Source organism: Hylobates moloch, unplaced genomic scaffold, assembly GCF_009828535.3.
Source record: "Hylobates moloch isolate HMO894 unplaced genomic scaffold, HMol_V3 SCAFFOLD_9, whole genome shotgun sequence".
Taxonomy (NCBI): domain Eukaryota; kingdom Metazoa; phylum Chordata; class Mammalia; order Primates; family Hylobatidae; genus Hylobates; species Hylobates moloch.
The window spans coordinates 16,152,037-16,170,478 of NW_026652284.1; the positions used below are offsets into that span (position 1 = coordinate 16,152,037).

The 18,442-nt window shown below is 55.1% G+C and overlaps 1 protein-coding gene across 9 annotated transcripts in view; it reads left to right on the top strand.

Moving 5' to 3' along the window:
• ARHGEF10L (Rho guanine nucleotide exchange factor 10 like) overlaps positions 1-18,442 on the top strand; it is a 160,341-nt gene that overhangs the window by 67,099 nt on the left and 74,800 nt on the right. For 2 of the 9 annotated variants that reach the window (XM_032759082.1, XM_032759084.1), the window contains exons 7-12: positions 1,723-1,895; positions 6,992-7,108; positions 10,029-10,137; positions 13,273-13,379; positions 16,255-16,332; positions 17,377-17,556. In XM_032759082.1, coding sequence (XP_032614973.1) covers positions 1,723-1,895; positions 6,992-7,108; positions 10,029-10,137; positions 13,273-13,379; positions 16,255-16,332; positions 17,377-17,556 — 764 coding nt within the window. Of the gene's footprint in view, positions 1-1,722; positions 1,896-6,991; positions 7,109-8,768; positions 9,424-10,028; positions 10,138-12,275; positions 12,460-13,272; positions 13,380-16,254; positions 16,333-17,376; positions 17,557-18,442 lie in introns of those variants that run through there. The other 7 variants (XM_032759083.1, XM_032759085.1, XM_032759087.1 and 4 more) reach the window with 5 other exon arrangements.

Sequence of the window (18,442 nt, forward strand, 5' to 3'; positions counted from 1 at the left end):
TCTTCTTCTTCTTCTTCTTCTTCTTCTTCTTCTTCTTCTTCTTCTTCTTCTTCTTCTTCTTCTTCTTCTTTCTTCTTCTTTCTTCTTCTCTTCTTCTTCTTCTTTCTTCTTCTCTTCTTCTTCTTCTTCTTCTTCTTCTTCTCTTCTTCTCCTCCTCCTCCTCCTCTTCCTCTTCTTCTTCTTCTTCTTCTTCTTCTTTCTTCTTTCTTCTTTCTTCTTTCTTCTGTTTTTTTGAGACATTGTCTCTCTCTGTCACCCAGGCTGGAGTGCGGTGGCACGATCTCGGTTCACTGCAGCCTCCGCCTCCCAGGTTCAAGCAATTCTTCTGCCTCAGCCTCCCGAGTAGCTGGGACTACAGGCGCGTGCCACCACACCTGGCTAGTTTTTGTATTTTTAGTAGAGACGGGGTTTCACCATGTTGGCCAGGCTGGTCTCAAACTCCTGACCTCAGGAAATCCACCTGTCTCAGCCTCCCAAAGTGGTGGGATTACAGGCATGAGCCACCGCTACCGGTCAGATTCCTTTTTTTAAAAAACAAACAAACAAAAAAACCCTTCCCAATGCTATATTTCTTCTGTGATGACAAAAGCATTTTCATCTTCATGCACTTTTTGGCGTCTGACTTCACTTTCGTGAGGTCTGCAGTTCTCCAGGTAACAGATGAAGAAATGAAACCCAGAGAGGCAAAGGGCCTTGCCCAAGATCCCCCAGTGACGGAGCTGGGGCTGGGACTCTGTGTTCCGGCCTCGGGACAGTGGCTTTCCCACCTCAGGCTTCAAGCGGCATCTCATAGCCCAGTTGAATGGGCCCCACGAGCGCCCTGGCCCTTGTGGGACCTGTCCCTCCAGACTCTTAGCTTTTTGTCCCCAAGTTTTCAGTCCAAGGCATTTCCCTCAGGCTTAGGAAGGAAAGGAGCTCCTGGACTCTGGGCCAGCTGCGCCCCCTACTGGAAGATCCCAGGCTGCACGTGAACTCAGATTTGGGGTGAGGGGCCCTGAGGCCCCAACAATCTCTGTTTCATTCCTGAGGATGCTGAGGGCCTGAGCCAGGACTTGGCTCCGGGTCTTCTCTTTTCCAGTAAGAAACAGGCCACATGTGTTAGCTCAGCTGGGTGTGGTGGCTCACGCCTGTAACCCTGGCACTTTGGGAGGCCGTGGCAGGAGGATCACTTGAGCCCAGGAACTCAAGACCAGCCTGGGCAACATAACAAGACTCCGTCTCTACAAAAAATTAAAAAATTAGCTGGGTATGATGGTGCACGCCTGTAGTCCCAGCTACCTGGGAGGCTGAGATGGGAGGATCACTTGAGCCCAGGAGTTTGAGGCCGCAGTGAGCTGTGATTGTACCGCTGCACTCCAGCCTGGGTGAGACAATGAGACCCTGTCTCTAAAAAAATTTGCCAAGGAGGCTCAGAATGAGCGCTGAGACCATACAAAAGCAGTGCTGGGAGCAAAAGGACGTGAGCGGGCCCATGCGCGTCTGACCCATTTCTTGTGTTTTCCCCATTTTCTCAGGCTCTCCTCGCCCTACAAGGGGGAAGATATATTATCATCTTCGTTTCATGGTTGAGGAAGTAAAGCAAGAGCCCCAGGGGCCCCACATTCTCCCTGACCCCCCCCCCCCCCCCCCCGCCACGCCCCCTCAACCCGCCCCTGGGTCTGAGGCTAGAAGTCTGGCAGGCTTGGCCTCAGGGCCTGGGCTCACCAGCTGCCGCTTGGCCAGCAGGGGCAGAGAGGAACCTGCTCTACGAGGATGCGCACCGGGCTGGGGCCCCTCGGCAGGCGGAGGACCTAGGCTGGAGCTCCAGTGAGTTCGAGAGCTACAGCGAGGACTCGGGGGAGGAGGCCAAGCCGGAGGTCGAGCCCACCAAGCACCGAGTGTCCTTCCAGCCCAAGGTGAGGGGACCTGGGGTGTTGCTCACTTCAGTCAGGGCATGGAGACCCCTTCAGGGAGGGAGGGAGGGAGCAGGGTGGTGAGGGCCAGGTCCAGGACTCACGTCTGGGTCCCAGGGATTCCCGGGAATGTGTGGTGAGAGGGGAGCCAGAAGCCCAGGTCATCCCGAAACAGGAAGTGACCCGTAGACATTGCTGTTGGCAGACCTAAGCCCGGGATGGGCATGGCTGGTACCTGGCACAGGTGCTCCCCCCACCTCCTTGCTATGGCAGACCTGGTCGATTGATCCTGTTGCTCACGGGCTCAGACTGGGCTTCAGAGTCCCCTCAACGCCTCACTCCAGGTAGCCCAGCCACTTGCTTAGAGGTGGAGCCTGGATCAGATCCACGTGCTCTCCCCGCCTTCTGGGACCGATGCTCAGACCAGGCCTCAGCCCGCGCAGTCCTCTCTGCTCTGGGGCAGTGGAGAGTGGAGGCTGCTGTGGCTAAGCCAGAGCGGCCTGGAAGGCTTCTCTCCAGGGCCTCACACGGTGCCATCCGTGCATTCGGCTTTCCTGGTGTTTCTGCCTGGAGCAGAGGCCATTCTGCTTATTTCCTGGAGGGGAGCCCCTGAGGCTGCGAGGAGGATAGGTCATCTGGTTCCTTCTTTGCCATGGCACCCATGCTCCTTCCCTGTTGTTCTGCAGAAGCCACCAAGAGGCAGTGTCTGTCCGTGCTGAGATTTGCAGTTTCATGGGGACAGCTTCTTACAGGCCCTGACTGAGCAGAGGGGACGGGGTCCCTCTCAGGCTACTTTTATTTTTATTTTTATTAATTATTCTTTTGAGATAGAGTCTCACTCTTTCGCCCAGGCTGGAGTACAGTGGCCCTACCTTGGCTCACTGTAACCTCTGTTTCCCGGGTTCAAGCAATTTTCTGCCTCAGCTTCCTGGGTAGCTGGGATTACAGGCATGCACCATCATGCCTGGCTAATTTTTTTATTTTTGTAGAGATGGGGTTTCGTCCTGTTGCCCAGGCTGGTCTCAAACTCCTGGCCTCAAGTGATCCACCTGCCTCGGCTTCTTAAAGTGCTGGGATTATAGGTGTGAGCCACCATGCCCAGCCTCAAGCTCCTTTTAAAAGATGTAGTGGGGCAGGAGAGTTCCACCTGGGGCCATTCCTGCATGGGCAGGGTGGGGACAAGAGAGGGGACTTTCCCGGTGCCTCCCACCTTTTCTGGGCTTGGGGGATCCACTCTGGGAGAGGCACGCTGGCCGGAGGAACACCCACACCCGAGTCCTCAGGCAGCCATTCCTCAGACTAAGATGGGCTCCCTGAGTCCTGAGCAAGCCTGGGACTGAGCAGGTCTCTCTGAGCCTGCTCTTTCCAGGGATGGGCCTCCAAGGGTGGGCTGTGGAAAACAGCCTTAATGTCTTGCTAGCCAAAAAGCGAAGCATTTACAACACCTACTGTGTGCCTAGTCCATATCTTCAGTTGTGGGATGGGATACATTGGAATAGGGAGACCTAATCTGTGCTCAGTGAACCTTTACAGTCCACAGAAGACACTGAATGGGAAACAGTTTGTCAAAAATGAAGACAAAATGCTAGTCATCATGATCAGTGTGGTACAAATTTCAAAAATAAACTATCATGCCCTTCAAAACATAATGAAGACAAAAATGCCTTTATGTAAACATGAGCCTGTGTCCAGCCTGGCTGTGTGCCTGATAGGGGTAGGGACTGATGAGACCAATCGGAGGAGGCCTCTGAGAGCGGTGAGTTGGAGCTGGGCTTAGGAGCCAGAGGAGACAGGACAGGTGATCCAGGCTGGAGGAGCGGCCCAGGCAGAAGCCCAGGAACAGCTCGTTGCTGCTTCCTGCAGTTCAGAAGGGGCAGCATGCACTGCTTTAGGGAAGGGGCCTTTGGTTATGAAGCCCCTACTCCCCACAGTAGCCTCTCCATATGGCAGGACCGGTGTGTCCCAGCCCTGCTCTGGGCAGTGTGACCAGATGGGGCTCTCGAGTCCTGGCCCAGCCTTTTAGCCTCAGCCTCTGGTATTCCTCCTCCTCTCCCATGTTGGCCCTGGCCCTCTTGCTGGGACTGGGAGGAAACCATGCATGTCTCTCAGAGGGAAGGAGGGATGACGATGCTGAATTCAGGCTTTCCAGCGGTGGTCCCCATTCTTCGACAGGTATCAGAATCACATGGGTAACTGACTGAATCACAGATGCCAGGGCCTTACCAGGGACTCTGATTCAGGGGTTGGGTGGGGCCCGGTAATCTGCCTTTTAAGCAGCTCTCTGTCCCCAGGGGGTACAAGGGGCCCACGGAGCACTCCAAGAAATGCTGGGCCGCGCTCACCATGGCCTGGCCCTGGGAATGGGACCTCTGGGGGCTGCCTGTGAGCTTGTGTCCCTCACAGTCTCAGGCTGGGGGCTTTGGATCCTTCCTCAGCAGACAAACTACATGGCACAGTTGTTGGGATTTCTAACCACTTGGAGTTTTTCTCTGGCCGTGGCCGAGGCCCACCTGCTCCCTCACCAGCAAGCTCCTAGGGAGACAGGAGGTTGTGGAGGGCTTTTCCTCTGGTACCCACTTCTGCCAGGGACTCTACTGAGCCTGCCTGTGGTGCTTCACCCTCCTGAGCTGCTTGGGGCGCACCTGCTCACCCGCTGGCATTGCAGCAGCTGCATGTTTTAGGGCCACTGCTGCTTGGCTATGTGCTGTGTGTGCTGCGGGCACAGGACAGCAGGAGTCTGGGGATGTGTTTTGTCCTGTTCTTGGAGTCTGACCATGGCCAGACACCCTATCCAGCTGCAAGAGAACTAATGGAACCCCTTCTTCAGAGATCCGAAGAGGCCGTCCCTAGGCAGGTGGACTCTTGCCAAAAAAAGTGACCATGGGGTCTGTAGAGGGGCATGGACCCAAGTGGAAGCAGCTGCCTCATCTTGTTATGTGAACAAGTGGTCCTGCTGGTGCCAATCCGGGATCTGTGGTTTTTTTTTTTTCCAGTTGTGGGATGGATTGCATTGAACTCTCCCACTCTCCAGTGGTGACCTCTTTGAAATCAAGGTCTCTGATCCAGCTGGATGGGGACTGGGCAGAACTCATGGATTCATTACAGAAATGCCAGCCCTGGCCCAGCCTGGTCCACCCCCTGCTCTGATCTGGCCAACTCAGCAAGTGGCCTCTGATCCTAACATTTCCTAGTTCTTCTGACCCTGAGAGAAGTGAGGGAGCACCAGAAGGCCCAGGGGCTTTATGGTTTTATTGTGTGAAACTATTTTATGGATGAACAGAACTCAGGTCAAACCCCAAACTCCCCAGTTTTTTGGGAGTCTGGGTAGCTCTCAGAGGGACCCCTGTCCTGCATGCATACTTCTTTGCATAACAATATTGAACATTTGCCTAGAATGGTACACTTTACAAAGCAGTGTCATTTAATTTTCCCAGTACCCTAAGTGGTCAATATTATTGTCCTTAAGATTCTCATTTTGTTGATCAGAAAACCTGTGTGAAGCTCAGAGAGACTTAAATGATGTAGAATGCAATATCACATGTGCCTCATCTGTCTGTGTATCCATCCATCCATCCATCCATCCATCCATCCATCCATCCATCCACTCATCCATTCACCCATCCAACAAATGTTGAGCACTTGCAATTTAAAAGATAATAATGGCTTCCATTTTTTGAATACTTAATAAGCTCTGGGCTTTGCATGTACATTTAATTTTCTCAACAACCCTATGCAGTAGCTATTATTATGGCCGCTTTACCAGTGAGGAAGCTGCAACTCAGGTAAAGAGACTTTTCCAGCTAGTAAGCAGGGAGCCATGATTTGAGGTAGGCCTCCCTGCCTCCAGAACTCATACTCTTGATCCTTCTGTCTGCTTCTCTAGAAGTAGCACCTGTCTTGGTCTTTTATGTACTTTACCAAATATCACTGTTGCTCATATGGTTCATGCATTTGAATATCTATCTGTTCTTCTGTCCATCCACCTGTTCTCCCATCTGTTTGTCAATCCATCCATCCATCCATCCATCCATCCATCCATCCATCCATCCTCCAGATAGTCTGTAAGCTGAGCATCCATTGTTCCATCCAGTTGCCCATCCCCTCCCTCCCTTTTACCCTTCACCCATCCTCCCTCCATTCATTCTCCAGCAGTGTGCCAGAGGCAGCTAGTGTCAGCTCACAAGAACTCAGGAACCAGTTATGAGCATCTCTTTACAAATTCCCATTCAGTGATGTCACTTTGGTAGTTTGAAATTGGTGGAAGTATTCACACCATGAAAATGCTTCAAAGCATGGCCCCTTTTCCTGGAGAACTGATTGTTAAATATTTGCCAGCATAGCACTGCCTGAATCCATTCTCCTATCCATCCATCCATCCTCTTATTCCTTCATCTGACTGTCTCTTCATCCATCCATCTGTCCATTTGCCCAGCTATATAGTCACCTAACCAAATTTATCCATTTGCTCATCCATCTATTTATCTGTGCATCTATTCATCCATCCATTTATTTATTCATCCATCCACCCCTCTTTGAGCCTGTTCGTCTACCCATCCACCTGCCTGTCTGTTGCCCATCCATCTGCCAAACCCTTCTTCTACCCATCCATTCATCTTTCTGTGGATTTACCCACTTATCCATTTATCCCCCTGACCTGATTCCATCCATCCATCCACCTGCCATCTGTCTATCTCACAAACTTACAGAGAAGCTCCTAGGTTACAAGCCCTGTGCTGGGCCACAGGGCGGGGGAGAAGACACAGTCCTTGCCCTCAGAGCATTTTCCCTTTTCCCTAAGACAGGGGGCCTGGATTTACTCCCCTCCTGCCTCGCTGCCCCAGCAGCCCAGATGCCCTGCTGCAGAGACCCGGCCCCCAGCTGCCTGGCATGGTGGGGTTGGACACAGCCGGAGCGGATTCCAGGCAGGATCTGGCTGGACTGCTGCCTGGGACCTGAGGTGCCGCATCCCGCCTGCCCGAGCTGTCCATCCGCACTTTACCTGAGTCTCCTTTCTCCCCTGTTGTCTGTGTTTTGTCTCCTCCCTGTCCCACCTGCTCCTCTCACCTGCTCTCCTTCTGCCTGGCCGCTTGGGGCTCCAGCTTTCTCCAGACCTGACTAGGCTAAAGGAGAGATACGCCAGGACTAAGAGAGACATCTTGGCTTTGAGAGTTGGGGGGAGAGACATGCAGGAGCTGAAGCACAAGTACGATTGTAAGGTATTGTCTGTCTGTCCCCTCAAGCCCTGGATGGGGGGCTGTTTCCAGCTGCAGCTACCTCCAGGGGTTTTCCTGCTGCCCTGGTACCATGAAGCCTCCCAGGCCCACCCTTGAGTCCCAGGGCTGTCCTGAGACCTGGACCCTGGCCACCCTTGCATCTGTGCTGGAAATGGCAGATGCCTTAAGCCACATGTTCCCTTCCATGTTCTCACCCCTATCTTTCTCCCCACCTGCAAGCGAAACCCCGATAGTCCACGAGAATTCCCAGGAGGGTTTTCAAACTTTAGGACCATTGCAATCACCTGGGGTGCTGTGTTAAAAATGCAGGTTCCTGAGTTCCAGCCCCAAGGGTGCCACTTCTGTAGGTCTGGGACGAGGCTCAGGAATCTGCACATTTAATAATCTGAACAGTTGGGGTTACACATTGAAAAACTTAGCGTTGGTGACATTGGATGTTCCTATCTCTCCACACTATTCAGAGGAATCTAGGATAAGGAAGTCTGTAGGAGAAATCACAGTACTTGCTTAAACTTTTGGATGATGATATCGACAACAGTAGCTTCCATTAACTGAGCACCTGCTGTGTGTCTTGGCTGAAGGCATGGACTTTCGAGGTCTGTGGACCTGGTTTGAATCCCAATCTCACCACTTCCTCATGGTGTGATCCTGAGCAGGCCCCTTGGCCTCTCTGAGCCTCGGTTTCCTTGCCTTTGAAATGGGGACATTCACAGTACCAGCCCCCAGGGTGGCTTTGAAGGTCGATGATCAGGCCTGTTGGGTGTACGGTGCTGTGCTGGGTCTAGGAGCTCAGTGGACAGTGGCTGTTGTTATCTACGCGCCTGGCCGCCCTGTCCTTGTGGCACTCTGGGCAGTAGCTGCCTTTCTGCATCTTTTAGTGTTAAGTACCCGGCTAGTGGCCACAGCAGTGGTTCGTGACAGAGCTGGGATTCCAACTTGGGTCTGCAGCGTGCCAGAGCCCAAACGTCCTCCATCCTGCAGTGCTGCCCACTTTATTAGAATGTGAAGCCTTCCAGGAGGAGGAGAGCAGACTCTTTACGGTTTATGAAACCTTTCACAGATACCCTCGAGAGGCCTGCAACCCAGGGTGGGGGCAGGGCTAACCTCTCAGGAAGCCAAGGCTTACAGAGGGGCCCGGAGCTAGTGAAGGGCAGAGTCTAAGACCGGGCCTTTCCCCCGCTGTGGCCACACACTGTGGGAACGGGTGGATTCTGCAGGTTCACTTGGGGACACCTTCTAGGGTGTTGGCCTGTTCTTTTTTGCCCAGGAAAATGCCAAGAGAAGGGCCTCAGATGATCCCTTGAAAGACCACTTTGGGGGGCTCACAGGACAGCACCACTGATGGCTTTCTGCCAGGACAGGAACTGGATTCTGGAACAGAGGTTTCAGATCTCTGAGGGTGTAACCCCCTCCTCCCACCCCCCAACAAGAAGAAGATGAGTGTCTATGCCATCCCTTTCATTAGATTCTCAAAGGCCTCTATGACCACTCCCCCTGCCCAACCCCAGAAAAGGCCAAGCACAACTTCTCTAGGATTGTCCCGTAGAAATGCAGGGCAGGCAGGGAACTTCCTTCTTTTCCCTGCTGCTGGTTCCTTCCAGAAAGTCAGCCTCGTTCCTTAAAAGCCACCACCCCTGCTTCCCCATGCACAGCACCTGGTGGCTTTTCAGCAACCCTTCCTTGCCCAGACCCCCAAGAAGTGCTTGGATACTTAAGTGGGGACCAAGGGGTTATTGGAGGTGATAGAGCAGAGACCGGAGACAACCCCACCCCGCAGATTAGTGCTCCCCACCTTCAGCAGAGAGTTTTAGGAAGGAGAAGGTTTTCTTAGGACTGCACTGTCCATTGTGATAGCCATGTGGCTCTTTAAATGGAAATTAACTAAAAGTAAATATAATTAGAAACGTGGATCCTTCCTCGCACCAGCACATTTCAAGTGCTCAACAGTCGCATGTGGCCCGTGGCTCCCACTTTGGACAGGGCAGATACAGAGTGTTTCTGTCATTGCAGAGCCTTCTCTTGGCTGGTGCTGCTGTATGCTGGAGAAGATGCGGGTGCTAGGGCTGGGGCTTGGGAGGACAAAGGACTGGCTGAGGGGACAGCAGCTCTGTCAGGCCTGGGCTCCCCCAGCACCTCGGATGCCCACTTCCCTCTCCTGGGCACGCGGTCTCCTTACGTGTCACGTTCTGCTTAGCTTGCTACGCTCGTGTCCATGGATCCCCTCCCCACTGCCAGAGGAAGCTGCCTCTTCTTTCTGGCAACTTCAGCCTTTTCTCCTTTTCCCGGACGGTGGCTCAGTAAGAAACCTGGCTGTTTTGGGGGAGGCAAGGGACGGGTCCCTCACCTGGGTTTGGCGGATGGGATGGGGGTGTGCACACACCTCCTTTAGTTGCTCCTAAGGTCATGTTCAACATTCGTGGAGCGCATTTTTCTGCTCAGGGAGCTTTCCCAGACCTGGAATGTTTGGTGCTCACAGACCCTGGCAAGGATAGGTATTGCTGTTCCTCAGTTTTGCCTGGGGAAATGGAGGCTCAGTGACGTTCAGTGACGTGCCCAGAGTCATGCCATTGGCGGGTGGCCCAGGGCTCCAGGTCTCCAGCACCCCTTGCCCCCCTCCTCGCCAGGTCACCTCATCTCCTGGATTTGAAATCTGCTCACATAGTCTGTCCTGAAGGGAAAAAAATCAGTTACAGCCTCCTCTTGCCCATAAAGAGGGAGATCCCCGGGCATGAACGCACCTTCTCACCCCCACTGTCGTCCTTGGCCTCTGCTCACGGACCTGGGAGAGAAGGGTCTGGGTGGTTCTGACCTCTGCAGGCTGAGGCCTGGGGAGGCGGGTGGCCCTCAGTGGCAGGCATCCCAGGCCGTCCCTTCCCTGACGAGCCTCTGTACCTTTGCTCAGATGACCCAGCTCATGAAGGCCGCCAAGAGCGGGACCAAGGATGGGCTGGAGAAGACGCGGATGGCCGTCATGCGCAAAGTCTCCTTCCTGCACAGGAAGGACGTCATCGGTGAGGCACTGCCCAAGCGGGAGGGTCTGCTGCTCAGCCCTAGGCTGGGGGTTGGGGAGGGTGGGATTTTGCTTTACGCCCCAGAGGTCATGCTGGGTGGGTACCACTTGGCGTATGGTTCCTCTGGCGGTGGGGGTTGGGGGCTGAGTCCCAAATATCCTGGTAGGTCCCAGTGTGCCTCCCCCTCCTCTGGCAGGCATGGCCTGTCCCTTCCGGGAGAGCTGGGCCTCTTCCTTCAGCATCCCTGCTCCTGCTTTTCTCACAGCCGTCTTGGCCTCCTGCCCCCTGCGCTGTCTGGCTTACCTGTCCTCACCTTTTTTGTTCCTGTTCCCTCCTTCCTTTATCCATCCACCCATCTCTCCAACCAGCTGACATTTACTGAATCCTACTAAGTGCCACAGCCTGTGCTGCATGCAGGGACCCACAATGCGTGTATCAGCAGTGCCTCCGGGGCCAGCTGGTGGCACAGTGCGGGAGACAGGCACAGACATGGGAAATGACAGGACAGGTTGACAAGTGGTCCACTGGGGTGCCCTGGGGGGCATGGAGGAAATGAGGATGGACTTGGGAAATGAAAGGTCAGGGAAGGAAGAGGCACAGGTCACCAGGCAGAGCGGAGTGGATGCTCTGGGAAGAGGAGCGAGCGGGTGTGCAGAGCCCTGGATGAGAGAAAGTATGAGATGTTCTAGAGATGCTCTTAGTCAGCACTGATTGAGTATTTGTTGTGTGCCAGGTGCTCTCCTATGAGCCTACAGTTCCTCACTTCATCCTTATCCTCACCACACAAGGTGCAGAGAACTCTCACATTCCCACGCAGCAGATGAGGGAATAGGCACAGAGAGGTTATGACAGGGCTGAGGACACACAGGCCTGGAAGGGATAGAGGAGGCCTCAGGTGGCGGAAGTGAGGGTGGGCGTGATAGGCCAGGGTCTGGTCAGTACAGGCTCTGTCAGCCTTGCTGGGCATTTGTCTTTGGTCTTAAGGATGCTGGAAGGTCTTTAGAGGGTTTTACGCAGAAGTATCTCATGGTCAGATTTGATCAATTGATCATTCATGTGACAAGTTTTATTAAGCATCTACTATGTGCTAGGAGCTGTCCTAAAGCCTTGGGACACAGCTGTGAACGTGAGTCCTGCCCCTGTTCCCCCGAACCCCCCTTCAGGTGCCTACACTTGCTCCTGGTCCCCACCAGGCTCTGGTTCATTCCTCTGGAGAATGTCTAGGTCAGGGCCCCTGATGTGTTCCCAGGCATTGGTGGGACAGGGTCAAGTGAGACCAGCCCCTGCTGCCCATCTCACATCTTTAGAGGCAACAGACAAGGAGACAAGGAATCCCAGTACAGTGGGCTCACAGCTGATGGAATTCTGGGGGTGCCAATTCTCTTTGGAAGGAAGGAGGCTTTGTCTGCTGCCTGCCCTCAGCACATGGCCTGGTGCAGCGGAAGGAACACAGGCCTCAAGCTGGGCAGGACTTTGAGAGCCTGTGTCATCCTGGAAAATTCTGTAGTTTAATCTCCCTGTGCCTCAGTTTCCTCATCCGTACAGTGGGGTGGCTGTCTGTCTTGTAGGGCTGTGGTGGGGATGTCTGAGGTAGTATGAGGATAGAGAGAGCCCCATGTAGCAGACGTTATTCTTGGTGGGCGGTCAGTCCCTAAGTGGAGGTGTTTGGTGCCAGGACGGCCTCGTGCTGGCCTGCTCAGACCCTGGCTCTGTGGCCTTCTGGCTGTGTCGCCTTGCACTTTTTCCCTCTTGGCACGGCAGACTGTAAATGGGTTTTCATCTGTAAAATGGGTTAAGCCCCACCCGTGCACTTGGTTCGGTGCTAAACCAGGGTAGGTGTGCACAGGCCTGGCACAGGCTGGGTGCTCAGTGAATGTCCTTGTTCCCTCTGCATTTTGGGGAGCACTGACCCCTGATGATGGAGGGAGCAGGCCAAGTGGCCATTCAATACTCATTGAGATGGTCCGAAGACAGGACAACATGGCCAGGCCAGCTGGCTGGGAACTCTTCCTGGGTCACCCTCCCAACCCCAGGCTGGCCAGGGCTCTCCTCAGGCCTCCCCACCCCGCCCATGAGCCCAGCGCCTTCTGAAGTGACCCTCCCCGCAGAGGCGATATTAATAGCCGTGGCAGGGCTCGAATCACAGGCCAAGAATGTTACCCAGCAGCTCGTGGGGGAAGAGGAAGCTGCGAGGCCGGCTGGGGTGGGTGCGGAGTGATGCCCGGGGCGTGATGTGGGCCCGGCGGGAGGGCCTGCACCACCCCCACCCCCACGCCGTCATCCGCTGTCCTTCCTCCTCCTCCTCCTCTGTCTCCTGCTCAGGTAAGGGCCTATTGGGGTGTCCCTGCCCCCTCCCACCCTTGGGGTTGCTGCTGTTTCTTCTTTCCTCCCCAGCTTCCCCACAGCTCCCATTTCCTGCTGCTCACAGCCGCCGCTGGAGTCAGAGCCACTCAGCAGCTGGGATCCCCTCTCCCGGCACCTGTACCTTGCTCTGGTAGGGGCTGGAACCCTCTCCGGAGCCTCCCTCACTGTCTGACCTCCCACTCTCAGAGGCCTGGGCCTCTGTTCATCTCATTCCATCCTCCGTCTGAGGTCCATCTCCACTCACGCCCAGGATTCCATGTCAGGCTCCCGTTGAACTTTTTCCCTTTAGCTCTGCATTTTTTATTTAAAAATGAAAGTGCCAAACCATGCTGCACTGTTCTTCTCGGGGCTTATTTTCTTCCCCCTTTTAGACTTCCAGAAGAAAACTATTTTTAGTTCCTAGTGATGGGGACATGGGCGGCTAGCCTTCGCCAGGCCAGAGCGGGCAGGCCTGAGCAGGGACAGTGGCTTCTGGCAGCGTGGACGCCGAGAGCCCAGGCCCTACAGGACGCGGCTTTGATTTCTGCCTGTTCACCCTCTCGCTCACTCGCTCACAATTATTCACTGATGGACTGTTCCAGGCCCTGGGACGTAGCAGGGAACTCCTGAGAAGGAGCTACCGGGCGGCTCTAACCCCATGGGGCCCCAGGAGCTGCTTGCACCCTAGGACCCAGGTCCAAGGCTGGTCTAGCGGGGCTCTCAGCTCCTGAAGCCTGAGCAGGGTGTGCTGTCCCTGCCTTAGCTGTGTCATCAGCCCATCTGACTTTCCAGGTGACTCGGAGGAGGAGGACATGGGGCTCCTGGAGGTCAGCGTTTCGGACATCAAGCCCCCAGCCCCAGAGCTGGGCCCCATGCCAGAGGGCCTGAGCCCTCAGCAGGTCTGTGGGGGAGTGGGGCAGGTGGGGGTCTGCAGGGGAAGGGGTGGCTTGGGGGTTCCAGCTTGTTCTCTGGGGCCACGCTGGTCTGGATCTCATAGGGGATGTGATGATTGGGGGCTCTTGGCAGAGCCCAGCTGGACGGGGGCCTCCTGGGTTCTCTCCTCAGCCATTGCCCAGGTTTTCCACTTTCTACCCTGCGTGCTCTGTGCTGTTGGTTTTGGGGGGTGGGCTCCCGGCATCTAGAATGCTTGCCTCCCCCTACTCCCTGGCACGCAGAGCAGTCCTGTTGGCTGTTTCTTACTAAGGTGTCATTTGAAGAATGAGATGGGATCCAGACTCAGGGGAGGCTGCAGGTGTGTAAGTGCCCAGCCCCCACCATCTGTCCACGTGTCCTCACCCTGGGCCTCAGAGCTGCCACAAGCTCCTACCAGGAACTGAGGCTCTTTAAGAATGGCTTCCTTGGCCGGGTGCAGTGGCTCACACCTGTAACCCCAGCACTTTGGGAGGGTGAAGCAGGTGGATCAACTGAGGTCAGGAGTTCGAGACCATCCTGGCCAACATGGTGAAACTCCGTCTCTACTAAAAATACACACACACACACAAAAATTAGATGTGCATGGTGGTGCATGCTTGTAGTCTCAGCTATTCGGGAGGTTGAGGCAGGAGAATCACTTGAACCCAGGAGGCAGAGGTTGCAGTGAGCCGAGATCGCACCATTGCATTCCAGCCTGGCAACACAGTGAGCGAGACTCCGTCTCAAAAAAAAAAGAAAAAAAAATGGCTTCCTTCTTGTAGAGCATCGTGCTGAGGTCGGGTGGCTTTGCTCTGGGATCTCAGCCCAGTCACGTTTTCCCTTCACTATCTGTGTTTTGCCAGCCGTGAAACAGGGTGTGAGATCCCTGGTTCCTCTGGCTGTGAGGCCACTGAGCAGGATGTGTCGGGGCAGCGAGCTTGATGGAAGGGATATCTCATTTTTTTGGTCAGCAGAAAATCCTGACGCTTGGCCCTTCCTGAAAATCAGGAAGATAGAGCCATCAGGCTCCTGCTGGCAGCAGCTGGCCAGAGCAGAGTTGGGGCAGGCAGCTCCCTTCTCGGGACACTTGCTCTCCCATTCATGGCAGTCCACCTGCCTCCCTCATGGACAGTACCTGCCCAGCCCAGCACGGCATTTGAGATGGCGAAGCCCCAGCTATGACAGCCTGAGAAACCAGACCTGATGCTGCCCCTGGGCCTCTCCCCTGCAGCCCTGTGCAATTTCTGGATCAGGCAATGTCAGTTACTCTGGGCCAGCTGCTCTCAACCAAAGGTGATTTTTGCCCCCAGGAGATATTTGGCAACATCTGGAGACAATTTTGGTTGTCACCACTTGGGTTGCTACTGGCATCTGGTGGGTAGAGACCAGGGAAGCTGCTGAACATCCTACGAGGCACAGGACAGCCCCACCACGGGGAGTTACGCAGCCCCAAGTGTCCTAGTGCTCTGTTCTGGGTGCCACTTGAATACCTAGGGATTGTTGACAATGGATCAACAATGTGACAAGGGTCTTGCCATCTGCTGGGACTGTGTGGCAAGGCCATGGCCAGGCCTGGCTGCAGGCAGGGCAGTGGGAAGATGGGAGAAGAGCCTGCTGGAGGCAGGAGGAGGCAGCAGAGGGAGTAGGGCAGGGGGCCGGGGTTCTGGTGGTGGTGGGCTCCTGATGGACACTCAGGACAGCTGTGGGGGTAGAGTAGGGGGTCAGTCACCTCCCAACCCAAGATTGAGAGGGATGGGCTCCCCCTCGGACCCCTCTCACATGTGACACCTCCTGTGAGCACCATCCTAACTTTGCTGCACAATAGAGCCACCTGGGAAGATTTCAAAATCCCTGATAGCCAGGTTCCACCTTGTTCAGAGGACAGTAGAACTTCAGAAGGTCTGGGGTGGGAGCCAGGTGACTGTGTTGGAAAGATCCTCAGCTGAGGGAGGTGCAAGCCACACCATGCTCGACGGGATGCTGCAGGCTGCAGCTGAGGGCTTGTGATCCCCTCCGTGGGCCAGGCTTCTGGAGGGGTTAGGGTGATGGTGGAAGGGAAAGGAGAAGGGACTGGGGATGTTTAGCCAGAAGCAGAGACCACCTGTGTGGGGGGACGGTACCCCAAGGCCTGTCTTGTGGAAGAGGGATAGCTCAAGGATTTCATTAGCAAGTGAAGGGAGCTGAGATTCAGTTCGCGCTAATGCTAAGATAGAATTTTCTTTTCCTTTTTTTTGAGATGGAGTCTTGCTCTGTTGCCCAGGTTGGAGTGCAGTGGCACAATCTTGGCTCATTGCAACCTCTGCCTCCCAGGTTCCAGCAATTCTCTTGCCTCAGCCTCCCAAGTTGCTGGGACTATAGGCATGCGCCACCACGTCCAGCTAATTTTTGTATTTTTACTAGAGACAGGGTTTCACCATGTTGGCCAGGCTGGTTTCGAACTCCTGACTTCAGGTGATTTGCCCATCTCTGCCTCCCAAAGTACTGGGATTACAGGCATGAGCCACCTTGCCTGGCCTAGGATTTTCTATTAGAGTTGTCCAAAGATGGAGGTGGTCACCTGCCACCATGGAGGAGCGTGGTAATTACCCCATCCCCAGATGTATGTGCATAGAGGGGCTTTCCCTGGGATGTGCCCTTCCACCTCCATTCTGCAGCCGGGCAGCAGGGCATTTCTTTAGGGTTGGCAGGGGCTCTGGAAGGAAGAGCAGCCACCAGGCCCAGTGGTCCCAGGTGGCACCTGGGAGGGATGGGTTTCTCTGTCCTGTAGTCGTCAGCTCCTCTTCCTGTCACCTGGGTCACAGCAGGCACTGGCCCTGTGCAGCAGGTGTCATGTGCTCTGACCATGCTTTTCGGCCCGAGCAGGTGGTCCGGAGGCATATCCTGGGCTCCATCGTGCAGAGCGAAGGCAGCTACGTGGAGTCTCTGAAGCGGATACTCCAGGTGCGACTTCAGGGAGTTCTCAAGGGTCTCTGGGAGAAGCAGGGAGGGCCCTGGAGGGTAACTTTATACTGAGTGTTTGGGGACTATGGGCAGTTTTAAGGGGACAGGACCATAAGCCAGCACTGCTTAATGGGGACAGTAGAACCTCCAAATGTAGGCAGCAAGAATTCCTGATGCCCTGGTGTTCACGGGAGTGACTTCTTTGTGAACAAAATGGGATTCTTTGAAATGACTCCTGGAGAGCTGAGGGCATATACCCCCATTTATGCCTGGAAGGGACTGTGTCCTCCTTGCCACTCTGGGAGCCCCTGGGGCTTGGGCCATGTCTTCCCATCCTCCTGGGATCCTTAGGTGGGAAGAAGTGTAGGATGGAGTCCTCCTTCTTGCATCGAGAGGAGCAGGATCGGGTCCTCTTTTTTGCATCAGGAGGCCCAGGGATTGCTGAGCAGATGCTTGCATGAAGTGACTAGTATGTGCCGACCTGAGAATCCCTGAGACAGTGTTTGACTTTTCCGGGATGTCGTGGGCTACCAGAGTAAGGCCGCCGGGGCAGGGAATTGTTGCTAATGATGCCTTCTCTTCCCCTCTCGAGTTTGGATCCTCAGAGAGGGATCCTAGGCGTCAGGCAAGTAGAGATGAACATATCACCTGTCTCTGACAAAGCTGATTGGAGAGTGACGCGGGGTGTGGGAGCCAAGGGAGCCTGTAGTGACCTTACCGCTCACGGGCTCAGTGACAGGCAGAGCTTCGCCCTCAGGCTGGCCTCCAAGGAGCTCCTTGCAGGCAGATGGCGCTTAAAAGACCCTCTTCCTCCGATCAATTTAACACAGAAGCACGGGGGTGTTGTGTGTGGCCAGTGAGGCCAGGGGTATTATGTTGATGGAGATCCTTCCGGAAGGGCGCATGAGGCTTGAGGGATGAGTGCCTCCCCGCACCGTGCCACGGGAGGGAAGGCCCATTCATGGCTGGCCGAGTTCTGCATGAGGGCAGGTAGGGAGAGAGGCTGTGGCCTGGCCTGTGGCCTCACCCCGCCCTCCCCGGCAGGACTACCGCAACCCCCTGATGGAGATGGAGCCCAAGGCGCTGAGCGCCCGCAAGTGCCAGGTGGTGTTCTTCCGCGTGAAGGAGATCCTGCACTGCCACTCCATGTTCCAGATCGCCCTGTCCTCCCGCGTGGCTGAGTGGGATTCCACCGAGAAGATCGGGGACCTCTTCGTGGCCTCGGTAAGTGTCCCCATACTTTTTCCCCAGCCCACCAAGGTAAAGCCACAACCAGTCTGACCCTGGGGCCATGCAGTCCAGCCTCCTGCCTCTGCCTGCTCGCCTTGTTCAAGTCAGTGGGATTAGAGGGTGGCAGGGTCTTCTGGGCCTGATCTAGGGGTGAGCGTGACTCCTTGAAGTGGCCAGGATGTCCTTGGATATACCTGGCAGGCCATGGTGCTGCTGAAGCCAGGTGGCTGTCCTGGCTCCTCCCAGGTGGCAGCACCCCCTGGCCTCCCAGTCACTGTGGGCAGCCACCTGGCCGGTCGCAAGCTCTCTTACCGAGCACTTGAGGGCTTTCAAGCCAGTGTGAAATGCTGTGAAAGACCACAACTTTGGCCCGGAGAGGATGTGCCGCAGTGCTGGGGAAGGGGCACTGGCTCACGATCCGGGGGACCTGGTTCTGGTCCCAGCTCAGTTCTGCAACCTAGGGCAGGTCCAGGGCCCACTCTGAGCCCAGGCTTCCCATCTGTGGAATGAGGGGTGCACTGGATTTCTGGCTTTTCTAGCTGAAGTCTGTGGACCCCACAGGTTCATGGGGTGAGAGAAGGTCAAGTTGGTAGCACTCTACTTTGATGTGTTTTAGGTAATTAGGTTTTGCTAAAAGAAAAAAACTTTTCTTTGAAAGCCACAGCGCTCGATAGAGTCACTGAATAGGTCTGATGTTCTGGGTGTATGTCAGGGGGCTCTGGTGAGAGGGTTGGTGGACTCCAGGCCGACCATCCCTCCCTTGGCAACTCAACTTGGGGCACACTGCCCGGTGAGAGGCCAGGAGCACTTTCCTTAAAGGTAGAGGGCAAGGGGCATTCGATTTCCTGAACGTGAATGCAGTAGAAGGGGTGTTCCCCCC